The sequence below is a fragment of the Silene latifolia genome, chromosome 10 (assembly GCF_048544455.1).
Source record: "Silene latifolia isolate original U9 population chromosome 10, ASM4854445v1, whole genome shotgun sequence".
In the NCBI taxonomy this organism is placed as follows: Eukaryota; Viridiplantae; Streptophyta; class Magnoliopsida; order Caryophyllales; family Caryophyllaceae; genus Silene; species Silene latifolia.
This window is the reverse complement of record NC_133535.1, coordinates 3343158-3365155: the sequence shown is the minus strand read 5'-3', so window position 1 is coordinate 3365155 and position 21998 is coordinate 3343158. Positions and strand designations below refer to the sequence as shown.

The following is a 21998-nucleotide window of genomic DNA, read 5'->3' as shown; positions in this document are numbered from 1 at the left end:
TAATGTTAGAAGTTAGAACGAATGAATATCTCCATCTTAAAAGAGACTAACCGTTACTTAGTTGAGTTAAGTTTAATTTTATTCATATTTACTCATGCTCGTTTTACATGTTTGTCAGGGCTAGGCTAAGTTCATTTTAAAAGAATATAGTTTTGGTAAAAATAATACGCGTTGATTTTCACGGTACGTGTTTTACTTAATGCAATATAGATTTTTCTCATATTATCCCTCCAATTTCCCCTATTATTTTTTTCTCCTCTCTCGGCCTCCACCACCGTCGTTGGTCCTACACACGCACTACCACCCTCGTACACTATGGTGGTGTACTAGCATACTACAAAGATGGAAAAAGGAGGAGGAGCCATAACATGGGAGTCTGAACCATCCTACCACGCAACTCTCAACGGAGCGGCTAAAAGCTTGAAAAAATGAACCCCCACCCGCCCATAAACAAAAATAAAATGAAAATATCATTATCAGGATGGGATCGGCCCCATATATCTCTAACTCGCCCGAACTAATGGGTTGATTTCCAACATGGCCACAATAGGTTGGCCAGTGGTCAGGGCTGCCTCAATTTCCTACCGTGCCCTCATTTTGCCAACATAGTTGATAGGGAAATGAGAGAGTATTAGCTAAGAAAGATAATACTCGGATGTTGCTAAAAAAATAGATGTTGAAGAATTAAGAATGATGTAAAAAAATATAAAAATAGATGTTGAAGAATTAAGAATGTTACAAACAATAGTTTTATTTTTGTATTTAAACTATCAATTAATATACTTATTAATTTAATAAAAATAAATATAAAATCTAGATATCTCTTATAAATGAATACTTCTCCATGGTCACAATATGTATTCGTTAATAAGATTAAGTTATGTTTTATCCTCCTTTTTAAGACTCTCATGACTCGTTTGATTGATGGATAAATTAAATTCATGTGTTAGTTTGCAATTTACATGAATTTAATAACTACGTTACAATTCGCATGAATTGTACTAAGTATGTTTGGTTGTCATGTGGGAATCTGTTTTTCCCATGAATTAAACTCGCATGGGTTGTTTGGTTATACTATTTCAGTTCACATGATTTTGATCAATAAATACAAATATACCCTTATATAATATAAATTTCTTTATTTTTAAGGGCAAATGATTAAATTTCGTAGGAAAATAGCGCAAGAGTTCTCAATGACCGGCCATGAGAGGGGGTTCGTTGGTAATTAAAGTCCCCTATTATGTCGGAGTTGTAAATTCCATCATTTTACAGGAATCAGGGTAACCAAACAAGCATTAAAAACACAATTTATGGGATTCTAAAATTCTCATGAATTAGAAGAGTAGCCAAACGAGGCCTTAAAAAGTTTTATTTTCAAATGACAGTCCTTCAGGGCCAGGTTACTTTCAATGTTTTACGGGAATTAACTTCAATAATTATCTTAATTATTTTTTGCATTATTAAAAAACAGTATGTAAAAAATGAGATATAATTAAATAATTTTGATATTTTTTTATACGGTACCCCGGTAATTATTCAACTTTTAAATGGTACTAGTAGGGTTTAGGAAGTTTGATAAGTCCAATTTATATACATTTTATCCCCATATTTTAGCTCCAATTTAAACATCATTATGCACTACCTTAGTGATATTGAACTAATATTTGCTTTCTAGTTCTATTTGTATGTTTTGTCATGTTTTGTAGGTATAAGCGTTTTTAGGAGCTTAATCCTACACATTTGCAAGTAAACTAGAAGCTTGGCTAACAAAGAAGTAAGATGGACTAGCATGAAGATAATCCATGGACTTGCATAAGCAAAAGTGATGGATTAAATGAAGAAATGCACAACAGAGTCAAATGGAAGTCAAGCCCAAAATCAAAAGTCCAAATTGTGGTGGAAAACTTTGGATGCTAAGGGAACATTGGGTGCCAAATAGAGCTCTTAATCGGGTGCATAATTGAGCATTAAAACACAAACTTTGGATTCCGTAAGCATTTAACCAAGAATTTAGGAGAGCGGACCAAGAACACCACGACCCCGATCGGGTTGATAGGCTATCGCACACCTATGTAAAGATAATATTTATACCCTAGCAAAACAAATGAATGTAGTACGTAGGGGTCGAACCACAGAGAGACGAGAGTTGTTAATTAGTTGTTATGGAGTGAATTTTATCAAGGTCGGTTTATCGGTTGTTGGTTGGTTTGTTGGATAATGGAAGAAAACAATAATGATAAAGAAATAGTCTAGGGAGGTCGGGTCACACATGCAAATTGTTTAAATGCTTAAGTTAAACATAGGATTTAATGAATCGTTAATTGTTTAGGCTTAGAGACACCCACCTCACGATATTAGTGACAACCATAGACCGGGTTCTAGAGAAACTCTCGTTTATGACTAGGTCGTCCTACTACACATGCTTAGTCTAATCCGATTTCGTGTCTCTCGACTTATAGAACGAATTAATAAACTTAATCAATGAATAAGGCCTTTAAACAAAGATTAAACGTTAAGGTGCAAACATGTGATAGAAACAATTAGACAATATTATATCAACCTAATTTAACATTTTACAAATACTTTGTATGCATGGCTCCCTTCATTCCCTAGACAAAAGAAACTACTCTAACATAATGTAAATGTAAACTAAACTAATGACAATTGAAATGATAAACATAATGAAAATAGGAAAAGAATTACCTTGAAATGGAAATGGAAATAGAACTAGGAATTGAAGAACAGTGCTTAATAGAAATAACCTTGAAATTTAACTTAAATATGACTTGAATGGAAATTATATTGAAATGCTTAAGGTAGAATGTTTGTAACATAAAACTAAAAGTAATTATAATCTAAACTAAACCAAACTAAAGACTAAACTAAACTAAGACTTAGAGAGAATTTAGATGGAAAAATATGTGTAGAAAGATGGTGTCAAGGTCCCGGATCAACACCCTATTTATAGGAACACAAAGTGAAACTTAAACAATTAAGATAGAGGTAACCCCGATCGGGGTCGTGGTGTTCTTGGTCCGTTCTCTTAAATTCTTGGTTAAATGCTTAGGGAATCTTAAGTTTGTGTTTTAATGCTCAATTATGCACCGGATTAAGAGCTCTATTTGGCATCCAATGCTCCCTTATCATCCAAAGTTTTCCACCACAATTTGGACTTTTGATTTTGGGCTTGACTTCCATTTGACTTTGTTGTGCATTTCTTCATTTAATCCATCACTTTTGCTTATGCAAGTCCATGCATTATCTTCATGCTAGTCCATCTTACTTCTTTGTTAGCCAAGCTTCTAGTTTACTTGCAAATGTGTAGGATTAAGCTCCTAAAAGCTCTTATACCTACAAAACATGACAAAACATACAAATAGAACTAGAAAACAAATATTAGTTCAATATCACCAAGGTAGTGGATAATGACATTTAAATTGGAGCTAAAATATGGGGATAAAATGTATATAAATTGGACTTATCAAAGTTTGTATGATATATTTGTTGTACTTGAGATTTTATGTGGTACTGTAAAATTCCGTTTCCTGTATATTTTCTATATTAACACCAAAACAATACAAAATCTGTTAATTACACATATTTACTTAATGCATTAACATCCTCTTCTACACCATCTTCATCTCGCTTCCATCACACAACATTTCATCATTTTTATCTTTTCCACTTTTCCATTTTTGTTTCGTTTAATGGAAATTCAATGTGACGAGTATGTGTGAAGGTCATAACGAATATTGCTTGATGAGTGAAGAGTGTAAGTGGTGTTTTCTTGTAGTTTGGTAATGATGGTTAAAATGGCGGGTGTATAACTGTATAAGGAGGAAGGTGATAACCATTTTGATGATTTGGTGATTGACAAAGAAATTAACATTTCCTCAAATTAGGTTATAGAGGTAATTGGTCAACTTGCTTTAAAAAGTTGACGAAAAACTCGGTGATTTACATACTTAAGGTTGTGGTTGAAACTAGTAATAAACTTCAAGATACCGTGTAGATTAGGCAAACGAGGTATTTTTTTTTTTTTAAAACCATTAAAGTACCAAATAGAATAACCCTAAACTAATTTGAGTTCTATATTAACTACCATAACAAAATTCGAACTAAAAGTATTAGTGAATAAGAGACAAAATCAGAGTGAAGAAAAAATATAACCCTTATTTCTTTATGCGGTAGCTCCATAATCCATACAAAGAAAAAAATGGATACACAAACCTAACAACCACCACAACCATGCAAAACTACCACCGCCATCCCAAAATCACCGTCCACCTCATCAACCCCCCACGGGTGATTCCCCTGGACGTCCACCCAACAGCTTTACCAAGCACGCCACCAGAACCTTATAGTAACCCGTTAACCAAACGTCTCCTTATTATAAACCCAACAAAGTGACCTGAAAACATTACTTAAAAGAAAAAAAGAAAAAACAATAAAACAAAAAGAAACCCACACTCCAACTCCAACAACTTTTCTTTTACTCTTGTTTGATAGACGCACTCCGTTGTCGCCTCTTTCTTCGACCATACAAAATCGTTTCGTTGCAGAAAAAAACACCTCCAAAACCCTAGAAATTTCTACACGATAATCCCCGATTCAAACCTACAGATCGCTAAAACCTTCGTATTTCTCCATCTTAACTCGGTAATTTCTTCATTTCTTTTATCTTTTTGCTTTTTTCTTTGTTTTTTTCAAGTTGAAAATCTGTGATTCAGCTGTAACTCTCGGCATTTCCCCCAAATCAGCCGTTTTAGGGTTTTATTGACGTTTTTATTGATTTTTTTTGCTTGTTTTTTGTGAAGGTTATGTGATTGTGATGAAACGGTGTTTGCTGCGGTGGTTCGGTAGCTAGAGAGTGTAGGCCCTAGTGGCAGTTATGGCCTCTAAAGGCCCGAGGTCGAAGCTCGATCACGAGACGAGAGCGAGGCGTCAGAAGGTTAGTTTACGCTTTCTTGTGTTTGTTAATGGTTTTGCTTTTTGCCGTAGGCAGAAATGGTGGACTATGTGAGTCTCTTTTGGTACGACATTCTGGTGTATTTTAGTGTGGTGCCGGTTTTATGGCGAATGAGCGTAGTTTCTTGTGGATTTTAATCTTGAAGTAAGCGGGGAATAGTGTCCTAAAGGGTGTGTTTGGTTAATGTATGAAGGGGGAGGTGTCCTTTCAAATCTAACGTACGTGGAGGGAGTTTGATTAGACTTGGAGGAGGGAATTGGAGCATTCGAGCTTTCCGTCCAAATATTTCCTATGTTGGAGGAAATTTGATTAGATTTGGAGGAGGGAAAGTGGACCCTCCATTTCCCGCTAACCTAATTTGCTAACTGTAAAAGGGATTTATTCTCCTCCCTCCCCCCCCCCCCCCTTCCCTCTTCTCCCTACCCTTGCCCTCCAGTTCTCTACCTCCAAACAAGCTCAAGATGTTATTAAGTTATTGCTCAGCCTGAGTGTGGCCACAAATTCCTTTCCTATGAACTTAATGGACTGAAACCCGAGAGTGTGGCATGTGGAATGTGTCTTGATGGTGTGGGAGTGCTACAAACCTTGCTGAGGCGGTTTTTACTTACTTTGTGGTGGTGGACTGGTGGTTGTCGTATAGGGAAGGGAGACTACATTGGTTTTAGGTTTAGAAGAGAAGTATGTTACAAGTTATTACCGAATATTTATAGTGGATGGAGTGAGGTTTTTTGTGAACCAGATGCTATTCCCGGCTTACAGTAGGGAACAACTTCAGATGTGATGTTTCCGGAACTGGTGGAATTTCTTATTGTGGGGATTGATGCTGAAGTTGTTTTGAGTTTTATAAACCATGGTGGAATTGGGTACTAATGGTTAAAGTAAATATCAAGAAACATATCCTCTTGAGGTTTGTCTTTCCAGTAGTGTGGGTGCATCGCAGTTGGAACTTGGAAGAGAGAAGAAAATGAAAAGAGAATAGATGTCCCTTATGTGACGAAACGAAATTGGTCGATCTTACTAGACATGAAGATAAATTTGGTCACTGAAACAGTGAAACCTACTGAGCTAACTGGAAAACAGCACAGGAATTTAATAAATGCTTGCTAATTTAATAGGAAGCAGTGGCTAATAGCTCTGTTTAAGTATCGAGTTGGTATCTGTAATTTGTGCTTGATGGATCATAAGTATATTTTGCGAATGGGAGAACTATATTTAAGTAACAATAGACATTTTTTTTTGGAAGTTTAAGCAACTATAGGTTATGGATTTTTGTGCAGTTACAAGTATGTGATGAAGTAATCCTATTTATTTATTTACGGTGAAGCTCATAGTCCCTTTTTATTCATTGTAAAATCTTGCTCTAAATTACCTTTTTTTTCCCATGTAAACTTGTAAATAGAATTGGTTGCTTCATTTTAACCTTTTCAAGTCAAGCTCGAGGGTCCTTTAGGGCTAAAAAGTCCTTTGAGCCGTAGAATCCCTTTTGTCTTGATTTAGGAGAATAGGCGCATTTATTAGGTTACGTGCTTTGAGCAATCTGCAGGCAATGCCAATTGACTTCCTTTTATTTTTGTTTTCCTAGCTTTGCATATACTTTGAACACAAACTTTTCATGAGACGGCTATTAGAAGCTCATTCCTTTACTGCAACTAGTTTAGGACCCGTGCAACGTTGCACGGGTATATATAAAATAATTTCAGAAAAAAAAATATAAAAAAGGTAATTATTTGAGGGTATTTGAGTAGAGTTTTATGCTGACTATTTACGTTATAAGTAACCGTTGTTGCATTGGATTAAATTAACCTTATAGAAAGGAGTTCGTGGTGACTAAAAGTCAGAGATGACTTCTTACTGAAAAAAAACTGGATATTGAAAAAACATAGTATAAACTAACACACGCAGATTAGATACCAAAGTAATTACTAAGAGAAGAAAACACACCAGCTTATTTATTTGAGGGGTTTTCTATAGGTTGGAACTCTTACACTGTTACACATACCATTTACAAAACTCAAGAGGACAAGTGGCATTCTTTCCTAATTGTATTTCCATAGCTTAAAATATCATCCCACATAAAATCAATATCAATGCACAATATTAATGTTTCCGCAAGTTACAAGTTACAACTTGGTAACTCTCTGCCAGTTGGTTTTATGATCGAAAACTGCCTTTTGGTGTATTGGCTACACCGTTCATTCTTTGATTGATGGTTTAGATCCCATGAGTTCCAATTTTACCCTGGTTTGATTGAATGTGCTTGGAAGTTTTTCTTATCACAACATGACTATTTTGTTGCAGGCGCTTGAATCTCCTAGAGAACCTCGCCGTCCTAAAGCACATTGGGATCATGTTTTGGAAGAGATGCTCTGGTTATCAAAGGTGATCATCTTGTGTTTTTCACCTCACAATTTGACTTCGATTGAAACACTCCTAATCATTGGTTTGAATACCTTAAATGGTGATGGTAGGACTTTGAGGCTGAGAGGAAATGGAAGTTAGCACAGGCAAAGAAGGTTGCTTTACGAGCAAGCAGAGGCATGCTTGATCAGGCAACAAGGGGAGAAAGGAGAATTAAGGTTACTGGCTTCATATTTTCTTTCAAATTTTAGCATCGTGTAGTTGATGCAAACATGATATGTCTAGTTCATGCATGATACTTGTACATGTGCTGAGACTGTTGATAACAATTTCTGACTTCCTAAATAACATTTACTAGTTGTACTTTTAGACGAATTGCAGGGTAAGGACGGTTTATTCAAAAAGACCACACTTAATAATATATAAAGAAAAGAAAAAGTATAAGGAACTCACTCGCTCTTCGACATTAAATACCCCCTGCGCTATTACTTGGCTCTTCCCTTGCTTACCCTCTCATTGTCATGCTCACAAGAGTTGCAACCAACCATTGATGCTGGCAATTAATATCGGCACTCCAGTGTCAGCTTTTCGGTGCCGAGCACCTCACAGTGATGAGTGATCCAAAGAACCACCTCAAGAACCACTGCTCTTGTTTAGTCACTTTCCAAAAAGGATTATGTAAATCCCTTCTAAGATGCCATTTAGTTCGGGATCTAGTGGTGAAGCCGGTTCTCGGGAAATGATATAGGGCATGATTTTCTGGTGTCGCACGGTAGTAGTGGAACCTAAACCCTTTTCCGCTAAAGATATTAGATTACGGGTGTAGGGGTTGGTGGTTCTTGTTGGCAAAAAGTTGTGTTTGGGATCACCAGAGAATGATTGGTTAGGTGGTGGCTGCTAAATGGGACTGGGTGGTGTCAGAGTGGAGGATGGTGGTGGGTTGGATATAGAAAGAGGGTAAGTGTCTTTGGAGTTTATGAAGAGGTATGGGAATTGACGTGTAACAAGTTAAGCCGCATAAATAAACGTTTATAATAAACACAGGGAATACCTCCACATTTGATCCCTCCCCCACATACCGTTAAATTATCATCTATTAATTTTCACTCAATTTCTACCGTGACATCAAACAGGAAGAAGAGCAGCGCATGAGAAAAGTTGCTTTGAATATATCGAAGGATGTGAAGAAGTTCTGGACTAAAATTGAGAAGCTGGTAAATTAAAATTAATGACACAGAGACCCTCTTTCATATTGTCCTCTAAGGCCTAGGATATACTCAATCTGTAAACTTTGCGTAATTGCTGATGCAGGTTCTTTATAAGCATCAGCTGGAGCTAGATGACAAAAAGAAGAAAGCACTCGACAAACAATTGGAGTATCTCCTGGGTCAAACTGAAAGGTTACTATAACATGACCTTTGCTTTTACCCTTTAGTATTCATGATCTTATCTTTCTATGTGAAAAATATTATGTGTTTTAGACTTGTTGTACATTTGACGAGTTGAAGCATAGAATTTGGTGTATTTCTCAGGTATTCAAATATGCTAGCAGAAAATCTCGTTGGTGCATCAACCTCGTGTGCTCCAGGACGGCCATCTTTAACTTTTAACAATCAGCAGAGAGACAGTGATGGAAATACGGTGGATAAATCTATGATGTTACTTGGTGGTAAGTGACATGCTTTACTTGTTTGACTTGTCTAGAGACAGCGCTTAAGTGTATCTGTATGTCGAGTTGGTAAAGTTAAAGTGGTGATATGCATGACCTATGTTCAAAACCCCGTCATCAAAATTTTTTCCTAGCGGATCCCTTTACATAAAAGAAAGGGTATCTATATGTGGCTTGTATGTTTGATCAGTAATTGGATGCAATATTCCTCAGACTCGAAGTCAGATACTGAGATCAAAGCCACTGAAATGGAGGTTGATGCAAATTCAGTCATCCTATCCCAGAATGTTTTGGACACATCAAAGTCCTGCCCATCAGAGCTATCTATGCAAGAAGACACGTCTCTCAGTCAGGAGAAGACTGATGAAATAAAAGCCGTGGAGTCCTTGAAACTACTTGCTGGTTAGTGGCTCTTGTCCTTGGTGAACTTGATGAGGAGTAAGCATTAACTATATGGTGTGTATATGTTTGACAAACAGTGTAATGCAGCTTCTACAGAGGTGAAATTGGACTCAGATATTAAAACAGATAACGTGGAGGGTGATGAAGATTATAATGTTTTGTCTGTGGATGAGTCGGTGAGCCACCCACTTTACTCCTATCATGTAGTAAGAATCTCTTGTGCAAATAACCATTGAAAATAATCAGAATGAGTACACAGTTTTTTTCTGATTCTTTCATAATACTGACTGTTTTTTAATTCTAGCCGAGCCAAAGGATCAGTATTTTTTGGTTTGGAGAATGATGGAATGAAGCAAAATGACTTGCTAAGTAGGTTACAGTGTTACACTTCTTTTTTACAAGTACAATCATTCAATAGAACTCTCTTTGCCATTTTAAATTTAGGTCATCTGGACATAACCTCTTTAGGTTGCTTACACAGGGGGTAATGCTAGGTCCCCTGGCCCTGCTTTAACCCGCTATTTGCGGGAGCTGTTAAGACACTTAGGTAATGTTGTTGATGCAGCTGTTGTTATGTGACACTCTGACCAACTATTAAGTCATATCTAAATTATTGTGCTGTTGTTTTTTTCTACCTGGAAACGCAAACATGTCATTACTCTCTAAATCATTACTCAACAACGTTAGAAGAGATAATTATTCACATTACTTACATTTTATGTAAAATTGCGTGTGAGAGATGGCGTCCTCTTTGCCTCTAAGTGTGTGGCAGAAGTGGGAGTGTGGGACACCGGTACACTTCAGCACGCCTAGATGTATCTCTTTTTTCTGTGTAAATTTTTTTTTCTATAAATTTGATGATACAATGTGATGCTCAATTTTTTCTGGCTCACCTTCATCGATGCGATTGCAGGACGATGACGAGCGTACCATTGAGCAAGATGAGGCTTTGATAACTGAAGAAGAAAGGCAGGAGGAATTGGCTGCTTTAAAGAATGAAGTAGATTTGCCTCTAGAGGAGCTACTCAAACGCTATTCCACGAGTGAAGGTGACTGATGTGACACAAATTTTAAGTTTGCTTTCTTAGTTCCTGTGCCTTTTGGAGATCATCAGTACAGTAGATAGTTTCTTATCTAATTTGTACTCATTTTAATTATTTCCCGTGGTTTGTGGACTATTCATTCTTTGGATGTTTTCAGTCAATGGAGAAAGTTGTCCAGACAGACATGGTGTTGACACAGATGGCCTCCATGAGGTAGTTCCTGATAGTCATAAGAGTGGTGAGTTGACCCCTTTCCTTGGGGAATTATTTTCATTAGCAATAATAAATTCTTTTGGCAGTTAGTAATGCCACTGTGAATATTTGTTTGATTTGTATCATGTGTGCTATTTCTTGGCTAATAGTGCTGGTTGACTTTGTGCAGAAGATAACTACGACTCTCTCCATGTGTTAAAAACAAATGGTGTTGTCTCGACAGGAATGGTTAGTTTCATTGTAAGTCAATATGTTTATTAGCTATCATCATTGGTTTTGGGGTCCTAAGTGATGTGAAGTTGTTATTCCAGGGAAAAAGCAATGGTGTCTTAAAGGTCGTCAACCATTTTTCTGAAATTGAGGCCTGTCCACACAAAAATGAATCAAATTGCATGAATGGTTCTGGCTTTGTAAATATGGACTATGACTCTAGTGATGAACAGGTAACGTATTCCTTGTTTCATGCAGTTCATTTGTTTCTTTTTAAATTAATAATAAATGGATGGCTGACAGCATATTGTTACTTTAATTATGTTTGGCATATTCGTGGATTGTTGTTTGCGTATTTAAATTTAAGTATATTTTCAAAATATGATGCAACTTGATTCATCAAAGAAAATCAATTGAGCATGCAATGCTTCATGGCTTGATTCGTCAGGAGAATGTTAAAGGATGGTAGCCTGGCAGATGTTATGTTCAGAGAACTTCGATTTTTGATTGCTTTAATGTTATAAGTCAATGAAGAATTTTAGTTTAATAAACTTTTGCTCATATGTCTTGTGCTTTCCAGGGAGATGATGAATTCGATATTGCCACAGTAGAGGAAAAGGTATAGATCTTCCCATGGCATGACTCAACTCTTCCTTCATAGTTCCCTTCATCTTAAACTTAGTTGCCCTGGTCCAGTCAAATGAAGAATTTGTTGATTTGGTACTATCTTTTGCATTGCATTTGGACTGACAAAATGAGGATGCTATTTTGTGTTCATTTTGATGTCTTTGTTTGTGCTGCAATGCTTTCATTCTTTCTCCGAAATAGAAGTATTTGTTTCAGCAATGGGTTGTGTACGGCAATTGGTTGCCAAATCTACTCTGTCTCTAACATACACAACACACAATGTATGAGGTATACGAAAAGGTCACTCTATGAGGGTATTATATTACACCATTACCTTTATTAGGCTTTAATGAAAATATTCCAGAGTCCATTTGTTGGGGATATATATCATACTTGAAAATACCAAGTCATATTTCTTCGAATCATACGACTGTAATGTAAAATGTGCTTAAGAAAGAGCATACCCAAAAACAATCAATTAGAAGCAGTGTAAACCTCTCAAAGCTATAGAGCTACTAATAAAAAATAATGGAAAAGTAATTCGATTTTAGTAGCTCAAACAAAATTCCAAACTATAGGTTAGAGCGTTCTCTGTGTTTTGCTTTTATTTCTCTCTTCTTCTCTGTTTGTGTATTAAATTGCTAACTTAGAATTTAGAAGTGGGAACTAGCCTTCTCTCTTGAGGTGGATGGTTACTTTTTATTTTTTACTTTGACGGAAGTTGGATGCTCACCATTTCAGTTGCTTCTACTACTTACCAATATCACCGCTCACATAGGTACGGTTCGGAACAAGTTTTTGTGTTGTTTTGGCTGAAAAATATGATAATGTTTGCACGGAAAAGTTTCTCTAGAAGTGGCCGGTGATGATTTTTTTTGTTATACAATGACTAGAGAATATTCTGGGCTTTATGCACCGCGCCTAATAGTTTTTTCCCACAAGAGTTTTATGTTTTTTTTAAATGATTTTCTATATTAGTGATTTTTCGCTTTTCTTATTATGATCAAGTTAGAGAATCAAGAGTTATCTATTGCATGATTATGCATGCATCAACCAAGGACCAGCGGAAGTAGATAGTAGCATGATTTCATATAAAAAACAGTTAATAGTATTATTCTAACATTATTTGGACAAGAAAAAGTGTCTGCTATCTTTTGCCCTTCTGCGTAATATCAGCTAGCTGTGAGCAATATGAAGCAGATATACTGGGTAATGTAGCCAACTTTAAATGATATCTCACATTAACCTTTGAATCATATTGTGATTGGTGGTTAAAGAAAATTTGGGGCACTACTAAAGGAAAGCAATCTAGAATATAAATTTAATATTGATTCTGGAATTGTTTTTTTCTTCACAAGGTAGATATATTGATACATAGACTTGCTCATATTCTACTGCTCTAGCACTTCAAAGAATATCGCATATCTTAGGACTCTTCCTATTTTGTTGTCCTAGCAAACTGATGGCACTAGTGCTCTAATATCTTTGTCTGTGACTCCTTGCCAATTGTGTGATTCCTTGGGGTTTTAAGAAATTTATGGTTTTTACCTCATTTGTGGTCGGCTTTGATTTTCATCTACATCTGTAGGATGATGAGACAACCTTAGCGGAGGAAGAGGAATTGGCAAAGGCAGATTCAAGTGAGCCTGCAGATGAGGTATTGGCAAATATCTTTCGTCTTAAGGGTTAAAGACTGTCGATAAATTTGAAATGTATGGGTATTAATTTTGGAATATTTGTTTGCATGTGGTTAGATTTCCTTACTGCAGAAGGAAAGCGAAGTTCCTCTAGAAGAATTGCTTGCAAGATATAATATGGTCAGTATTAATACATCATTTTTTATATTGAAAGTCAATTCTAATCCCTCTTTCACTTTTTATTTCGGATGATTCGTGTACATGTCTTTGATATATGGGCATTACTGTGTTCTTTTATAGGATTTTGCCAACCATGATTCTACTAATGATGAGTCAGATTCTCTCTCTGATAACTCTGACGTTGAGAGTTCTCCAGTAGTTAAAAAGCTTGAACGGGGGGTACGTGATAATGTTTTAGTTGAAGGGGATATATTTCTTGAGGCAAAACCGGCTTCAACCTCCTCCCCAGAAGCAGTTAATTCGTCACAATTAATTGAGCCTGAGGAAGAGAGTCAGAGAGATGCTAGAATTGCTGATGCAGCCGCCGCCGCTAGGTCGGCACAGCCAACAGGGAACACTTTCTCGACGACTAATGTGCGAACAAAGTACCCCTTTCTTATGAAGCACTCTCTGCGGGAGTATCAGCACATTGGTCTTGACTGGCTAGTGACCATGTATGAGAAAAGACTCAATGGGATTCTTGCTGATGAGATGGGTCTCGGAAAGACCATCATGACAATCGCATTACTCGCCCACCTGGCATGTGAGAAGGGCATATGGGGTCCCCATCTCATCGTGGTACCCACCAGTGTCATGTTAAACTGGGAAACCGAGTTTCTGAAATGGTGTCCTGCTTTTAAGATTTTAACTTACTTTGGGGGTGCCAAGGAACGCAAATATAAGAGGCAAGGTTGGATGAAGCCCAACTCTTTCCATGTTTGCATAACTACTTACAGGCTTGTTATCCAGGATTCAAAATGTTTCAAGCGCAAGAAATGGAAATATCTGATATTAGATGAGGCTCATCTTATAAAGAACTGGAAATCTCAGCGGTGGCAAACTCTTTTAAACTTTAATTCAAAACGACGCATATTACTTACTGGTACTCCATTGCAGAACGATTTAATGGAGTTGTGGTCTCTAATGCATTTTTTGATGCCCCACATCTTTCAGTCTCACCAGGAATTTAAGGACTGGTTTTGTAATCCAATATCAGGCATGGTGGACGGTCAAGAAAAGGTGAACAAAGAAGTGGTTGATCGCCTACATAATGTCTTGCGGCCATTTTTACTCCGTCGATTGAAAAGAGACGTTGAGACACAACTTCCTATGAAAAAAGAGCATGTTATATATTGCAGACTCTCAAAACGGCAAAGGAATTTGTATGAAGATTTCATTGCTAGTGCAGAAACACAAGCTACTTTAGCTAATTCAAACTTCATTGGTATGTTGAGTGTTATAATGCAGCTTCGCAAAGTTTGCAATCATCCTGATTTGTTTGAAGGCCGTCCCATTGTAAGTTCTTTTGACATGGTGGGGCTTGAGATGCAGATGAGCGCTAATGTGTGCTCACTACTTTCCTCCCATCCATTTTCTTCTCCAGATCTTTCAGGTTTAGGGTTTGTATTTACACATCTTGATTTCACCATGACATCTTGGGAGAGTGATGCAGTTCAGTCTATTGCCACTCCCTCTAGATTAATTGAATCTCGTGCCAGCTCTAATATGCTTGACTTGGTAAGGCCTAGCTTTAAGTATGGGAAGAAGTGTCCTGGATCAAACATCTTCGAAGAAATACGGAATGCAATCTTTGAGGAGAGATTAAACGAAGTAAAACAACGTGCATCTGCCATTGCCTGGTGGAACTCATTGAGGTGTCGGAAAAAACCCGTTTACTCAACAACTTTGCGTAAACTTCTGACTATAAAGCATCCCGTACAACTCCATAAGGAAAATTCAGTGTCATATGATTTCTCTTCAAAGCTTGCTGACATTGTTTTGTCACCCGTGGAACGTTTCCAGAAGATGATAGATCAGGTCGAGGCTTTCATGTTTGCTATCCCAGCAGCTCGAGCTCCTCCCCCTGCTTGTTGGTGCAGTAAATCCGAGACTTCTATTTTGATTGACCCTGTCTATAAGGAACAATGCTCTAAGATCATATTGCCTCTTTTGACTCCTATACGACCTGCTATTGTTAGGAGGCAGTTATTTTTCCCAGACAGGCGCTTGATCCAGTTTGATTGTGGAAAGCTCCAGCAACTTGCTGTTTTGCTCAGGAGATTGAAATCAGAGGGTCACAGAGCGTTGGTATTCACTCAGATGACAAAGATGCTTGACATATTGGAAGCTTTTATAAATTTGTATGGGTATACATACGTGCGTTTGGATGGGTCCACACAACCCGAGGAGAGACAAACGTTGATGCAGCGGTTTAATACTAACCCGAAGATATTTTTATTTATCTTGTCTACTCGTAGTGGAGGTGTTGGGATTAACCTTGTTGGGGCAGACACTGTAATATTCTATGATAGTGACTGGAATCCCGCTATGGATCAGCAAGCTCAAGACCGTTGTCATCGCATTGGACAAACTCGTGAAGTCCATATATATCGTTTAGTCAGTGAGAGTACCATTGAAGAGAACATCTTAAAGAAAGCAAATCAGAAACGAGCTCTTGATGACCTAGTAATTCAAAGTGGTGGGTACAACACTGAGTTTTTCAAGAAACTTGATCCAATGGAACTGTTCTCTGGTCACAAAATTGCTCCCGTTAGAGATGTAGGGAAAGGAAAGGAAGGTGATGGGGGTGAGGTTCTTGTTTCTAACGCTGACATAGAGGCTGCTCTGAGAAATGCTGAAGACGAGGCTGATTACATGGCTCTAAAGAAAGTTGAAGAGGAAGAGGCTGTTGAAAACCAAGAATTTACAGAGGAAGCCATTGGAAAATTGGAAGATGAGGACTTCGCAAATGAAGATGCTACTAAAATTGACGAATCTGTAGATCAGGGTGCCTTGATTGTTGCTTCAAACAGTGCAATGGATTCAAGAACAAATGATTTAGAGGGAGAGAAGGCTCTTACTTTGGCTTGCAATGAAGATGATGTTGACATGATAGCAGATGTCAAACAAATGGCGGAGGCAGCTGCAGCTGCTGGACAAGAAGTCTTGTCATTCGAGAATCAATTACGTCCTATAGATAGGTATGCGATTCGTTTCTTGGAGCTTTGGGACCCAATAATCGATAAAAATGCGGTTGAGCATCAAGCTCAGTTTGAAGAGAGAGAATGGGAATTGGAGAAAATTGAGAGGTTAAAAGAGGATATGGAGGCAGAGATTGATGATGAGGATGAACCTCTGGTTTATGAGAGTAAGTTTCATTTGATTATGACCTGCAAATTCTGTTATACACGTTCAATCTTCTGTCATAAAATTTCATCTGCCTAAAAGTAGTTGATTTTTTGGGTTAAGCTTTATATTTCAAAGTTCTTTTGTGGGTAATAGCTGACTGCAAGCAAATGACACATTTCAATACACCATGTTAATGATCATAATGGAGGAAACTAAGTATAGTTCTGGGTCGATCTGTCTTCTCATGAAGTACTTAGTTCAACTAGATTTAAGTAAATCCATGGTGAATTAGTGACTACTTAATAGATTTATGATATAGCGTTTGTCTTCTGCTCCATCTATCCCCGCTATGTTATGTGGTTGCCTGAAATTGCATTTAGTTTGTGTCAAGTTTTATAGGCTGATGATTGTCAGTTCTAGTTTATTGACTAATACATGATGCATCCTGTATTTGTATTTATCTTCATCTTTGTTACACTGTAATTTCGGGTTTCTAGTCTGGGTATAACCATTGACAGAAGTTATCTATCATGCATCATATTCTGTACTTGTATTTATTTTTTAATTACTTTTACCAGAATGGGATGCTGAGTTTGCTACCCAAGCATATCACCAGCAAGTTGAGGCTTTAGCTCAGCATCAGGTCAGTGTTTGACTCTTGTAAAAACCAAGCAATGCAAATTCATTGGCTGTAATTTCATCCTACTTTGTTGTTGGGTTAACATTATGTGTTTTTTGTAGTTGATGGAAGAAATGGAAATCAAGGCCAAGGAGATGGAAAATGAGAACGTTGATGATGATTATCTAATGAAGTAAGATTTCTCAATTGCTGGAACTGTGTAAACCCATGTTAATTTACTTGTTTGTGTTTTTGAGCTGATCAATTCTTGGTTTTGCTTTCTTCATTTATTGGAATGCAGGAATCAAGCCTCTAGCAGTTCTAAAAGAAAGAACAAGAAAAAGAAAACGAAGAAAGCAAAGTTCAAATCTCTTAAGAAGGGATCTCTTGCTTCTGCAACCAAAGTTTTCCACGAAGAGGATGATGTAGAGTACGTGTCGTCAGACAATGAAGATAATTTTCATGAAACAACTCCTCGCTCGGAGATTTCACCGACTGGTATCATATTACTTAGAAAACGAAAGAAAGACGAGATGGCCCCTGCTGCCGTAGAAGAGAAAATCACAAAAATCAAATTCAAAAAACCGAAGAAGACTGCTCTTGTGACAAAGCTGGGTCCTACAGAGTCGAATGTGTTGAGCATCTCACATGAAGAATTAAAAGATGCAAGGCCTGTAGAGGATGGGGGAGAAGATCTAGAGCCGAAACTCACCGGCAGGGCCAAGATGGGTGTGAAAATCTTAATTCCTGCTTCGCCGATGAAGAGAATTTATACTATAAAACCTGAGAAGCTGAAGAAAAAAGGAAATATGTGGTCAAGTGATGGTTTCCCGTCGCCCGATTCCTGGTTGCCACAGGAGGATGCAGTATTATGTGCTCTTGTCCATGAATATGGCCCAAATTGGAGCCTGGTAAGCGACGTTATCTATGGAATGACCGCTGGTGGGCTTTACAGAGGAAGATTTCGCCATCCAGTTCTGTGTTGTGAAAGATTTAGAGAACTTGTTCAAAAGTATGTTCATGCTGTGGCCGACACTCCAAATAGTGAAAAACCAAGCACAACCGCCCCTACAAAAGGGCCGCTGAGAGTCACTGAGGTAATAGACTATTTGTGAAATTAGTGTAATGTTGACACTAAGGAAGAGAACTTTCCTGTAATGCTTCTCTATTCAATAATACTCTCTTCTTCCCAACTCCTTTGTTTGGATGCAGGGAAAGGGTTGTGAGTGAAAAAGGAGGGGTTGGGGGAATTTCTCCCTTGTTTAGTTAGGAGGTTAGATTGGAGGGAATTGGAGAGGAGTGGAATGGAGGGGTCCATTTTCCCTCTCATAAATCAAATCAAAATTTCTCCAACATTCCCTTGCTCTTCCGCTCCCCCTTCTTTCTTCTGTCTCCAAACAAAGGGTAATATTCTTTTTGCTTTGCACCAGCTTATCTAGTCCGGATCCGAGATAAGATCACAAAGGGGGCAAAACTTTTTATTATTATTTCAACACGCCTGCATTCTCGAGCCTCGAACTATATAAGGAAATATGCTAGATACATAATGTGGTCAACCATTGTGGGACTAGCCAAAAGGGAAAGGTGATAAATCGTTCCGGGACAGTGGACTATGTTTAAGTGGCTTCATTTTCATTGACCACGTTCACGATATAGATAGGAAGTCTAGATTTCTTGGTAGAAGATAGCCGAGTCAGTAATGTTAATAAGTAATGTTGTTTCTTGCATATCTACAACTTTCAGCTTCCTCTTGTGCTTAATCTACATCTGTTTAGGGATTGTAGCTGAAAGGATCTAATGAAACCTGTGCAGCCACTGATGTTCTTACTTCTTTTGTTTGCAAACATCTTTTTCTGTCTAAAGTTAACATATGACATGGCAGGATAATATTCGAGTCCTATTGGATGCTGCAATGGAGCAACCAGATCGTGAGTTACTTCTTCAGAGACACTTTACTGCCTTGTTGACTTCTGTTTGGAGGATGACATCCTCCCTTAACCAGCAAAGGAATCGTTCAATTACCCCTAACCACCTTTCTCCAAGTATAAGGTTGTTTGGTACATCTGTCAACCCGAATGCCCAAACTCCAGCCATTGGGGGATCTAAAAAGAGCTTCAATCGGAGTCATGTTAAACTGATTACTACAGCATTGCACGATGCTGAAAATTTGGGTCCAGACGGGCCGGTTTCCAACCTGATGGAAGAGGATCCGCCTACCATTGAGAAGTTGGATGTGGTGGTAGAATTTGGAAAGGAGGAAAGTGAGATGGGTGACTTGACCGTTGGTTTTCCGTCGATGGTATCATTGTCAATATCAAATTTAGAGGCTTTGTCGCCTTTGAAGATAGCATCTAAAGAAAATCAACTTAGGTTCTCACAACAGTTGGCTGAGAGTCGTTTGAGGTATGTATTTTGTGAAAGTTTATGACTTAATGAATGTTCACAAGTTCTGGTTATTCTAATATCTCTTGCATCGAATGTGAACACTTCATTGAGTGAATTAAAAAATAAGAATCTCCTGGAGGAAGGCAGAATGCAAGGTTAATGTGTTGATAAGTGGCTTAGGTAGAAGTGTAGGACTGCAGTTCGTGTCAAACCTTAGTACACAGAACTCAGTGTACATTTCCCATAGAAGTGTCAGCTATCATGCTCTTCGGATTGCATGGTATCAAATATGTTCATCAACTGCGCATTTCGACCAAGTTATAGAGTTTGGGAACATAGTATTAAATCTCGTGTTTAGACTTGATCTTGAACCAATCATCGCTGCCTGATTGCAGGCGTCGTGCTATAAATATGGTTGGTATTGCCTTAATGCAGTTATGACTTATGATAACTTTCAAAACATTTAACATCATGGTCTTGACAATAACATTTTGAGGCAGTGTCAACTCTATTTATGGCGCAACAATCAAATTCCAAACCTGGTTTTCGATTCTGAGATCAAAACTGAAACCGTGGGGACAATAGACCCACAAGGGCAGTTTTGATGTTGACGGGGTTTGTATCCTGGTCATGATTACCACCCTTACACTTAAATCAAGATGTACTACCATGCCTGGAAGTATGATGATCATTGTGCTCTCAAGGCTATTTCTGATTAATCTCTAATGGCGCAGTGGCTTTCTTTCCCTCATTGTTTTAAAATTTAAAGTATGTATGTATTTGTACACGGGTGCACTAATCTCATTGTGATCTCAGGGCCACAATTTAAAAAAATTGCTGTCAAGCCGCTTTTGCGTTGCTTTTTCTAGTTGCATATTTCAATCTCTGTTTTTGCTTTTGGTGTGATGTCATTCAGTTGTATTTCCTGTAGATTCTTTAGTTTGACTCTTTATTAATTATTATTGCAGAGATTCCTCAACTGCCTGCCTTCATGGTGTCCTTGGCTGGGCATCGTCTGTATTTCCAATAATCGAGCATCGGTCACGCTCATCATTCAAGTCTCCCTCATCGGGAAAGCATAAGCTGGGTGTTGGTGAATCTAGCCGATCATCAAAGTCAAAGGTCAGAAAACTTATGGGAGAACAACCCGATACTAATTTAGCATTATCCGACCTATCACTTCAGTTACTGCCTTCGCTTTCAGAGAAGAACCCAACTTCTACTTCTGGGTCATATATTACCCAACCTCTCGATGGCTCTTTTGAGAATTTGTTAAATGATATTCCAATTGGCCTTGATGATACGGACAATCCTGAAATGGTCCCTCATTGCTATAATCCCGATTTTCTCTCCGGCCTTGATGATTGCTCTTTGCTTGAATCTATGGATATTGGGTAACCATTTGAGCGAAGTTACTGAAACAGCATGAGTTGATATATACTCTTGGTAAGCCCTTCAACAATGTTGCCCGGCTTAAAAAGCTGTCTCTCGGGCACTTTTGGGCTTCGAAGATTGATTGTGTTTTCGGGCCCACCCACGAGGTGTGCATTTCACGCCTTTTCACTTGCAGCCGTTTTTTGTGGGAGCTGCTTATCGTCTAACTTAGCAAGTTCTTTATTACGGCTATTTCCTACAAAGGATTTTACTCCGATATGCAAGTGTTTGCTAAATGTTTATTCGAGGCCATTGACTCCACAAGCGGATAAATTGCCCAAGGTTTGAGTTGGTCTCACATCATGACAGGTTTGTCAACTTGTTCTCGTAGCTTCAGATCATTAGTGCCATTTTGTAAAGTGATTAGAAAAGGTGTATCATGTACATATGAATTAAATAGTTATCTCAATTTAATGGTTGGTTAGTTCGGAAGCAAGCTTGGGGCGTATATTTTCTTAAAGATAACTTGTAGTTATTTAGTTAATCAATTTTTCGTTCCTTTCTCACTATTAGTACATTAATTTGCGCCCTTCTAATGCTGAATAGAGCAAGTTTTATGTGCCAGTTCTCATGTTTTATTTGCCAATTCACATTATCTGTTTTAGCTTAAATTCACTGCTTCGACTGAAAGCTTATGTTTGCAGTGATAGCCCCTCTTATAGTGGCCTTTCCAAAATGGTCCTCTTGGATAAGCCTATAGAGACGATGAAATTAGGGTTAGATCTGACGTGAATCGAGTCTTAACTTGAACTTGTGATGCTTGGACAAGCAGACTAATAAATTTGAGATTGGTTAGTGGACGGAGTCTGTAGATTTTTGAACCATCGTTTGCACCCGCTACATTCTCGGGCTGGGCAGTCAATGTCCTATGGGCATTATGTGCTGCCCTGTGTTAAATGTACTAATAAAGTTACACATTATTATTGTCTTTTTGTTGCCCCTCATTTTTAATCGGAATTAGAGCTGATCGAGTTACAAGACTGCATTCTCTTCTACCCCGTCTTTGATGCAATTACAGTGCTAGAATGTGCTAAAATACCGTTGTGTGTTGGTTCACGATGAAGTTGGGGGGGACATCTCCGTT

The 21998-nt window shown here is 37.9% G+C and overlaps 1 protein-coding gene across 1 annotated transcript; it reads left to right on the top strand.

Moving 5' to 3' along the window:
* The first annotated feature begins 4454 nt into the window (after positions 1-4454).
* LOC141604718 (protein PHOTOPERIOD-INDEPENDENT EARLY FLOWERING 1) lies at positions 4455-21423 on the top strand. Its single transcript, XM_074423182.1, has 22 exons — positions 4455-4659; positions 4818-4951; positions 7268-7348; positions 7438-7545; positions 8461-8541; positions 8639-8727; positions 8860-8996; positions 9210-9398; positions 9486-9574; positions 10312-10447; positions 10599-10679; positions 10824-10882; positions 10966-11097; positions 11445-11483; positions 13080-13148; positions 13246-13308; positions 13429-16495; positions 17055-17119; positions 17218-17288; positions 17397-18192; positions 18978-19498; positions 20449-21423. The coding sequence occupies exons 2-22, from the start codon at positions 4892-4894 to the stop codon at positions 20876-20878; spliced, it is 6363 nt and encodes a 2120-aa protein (XP_074279283.1). The 5' UTR covers positions 4455-4659; positions 4818-4891; the 3' UTR covers positions 20879-21423.
* Positions 21424-21998: the final 575 nt, after the last annotated feature.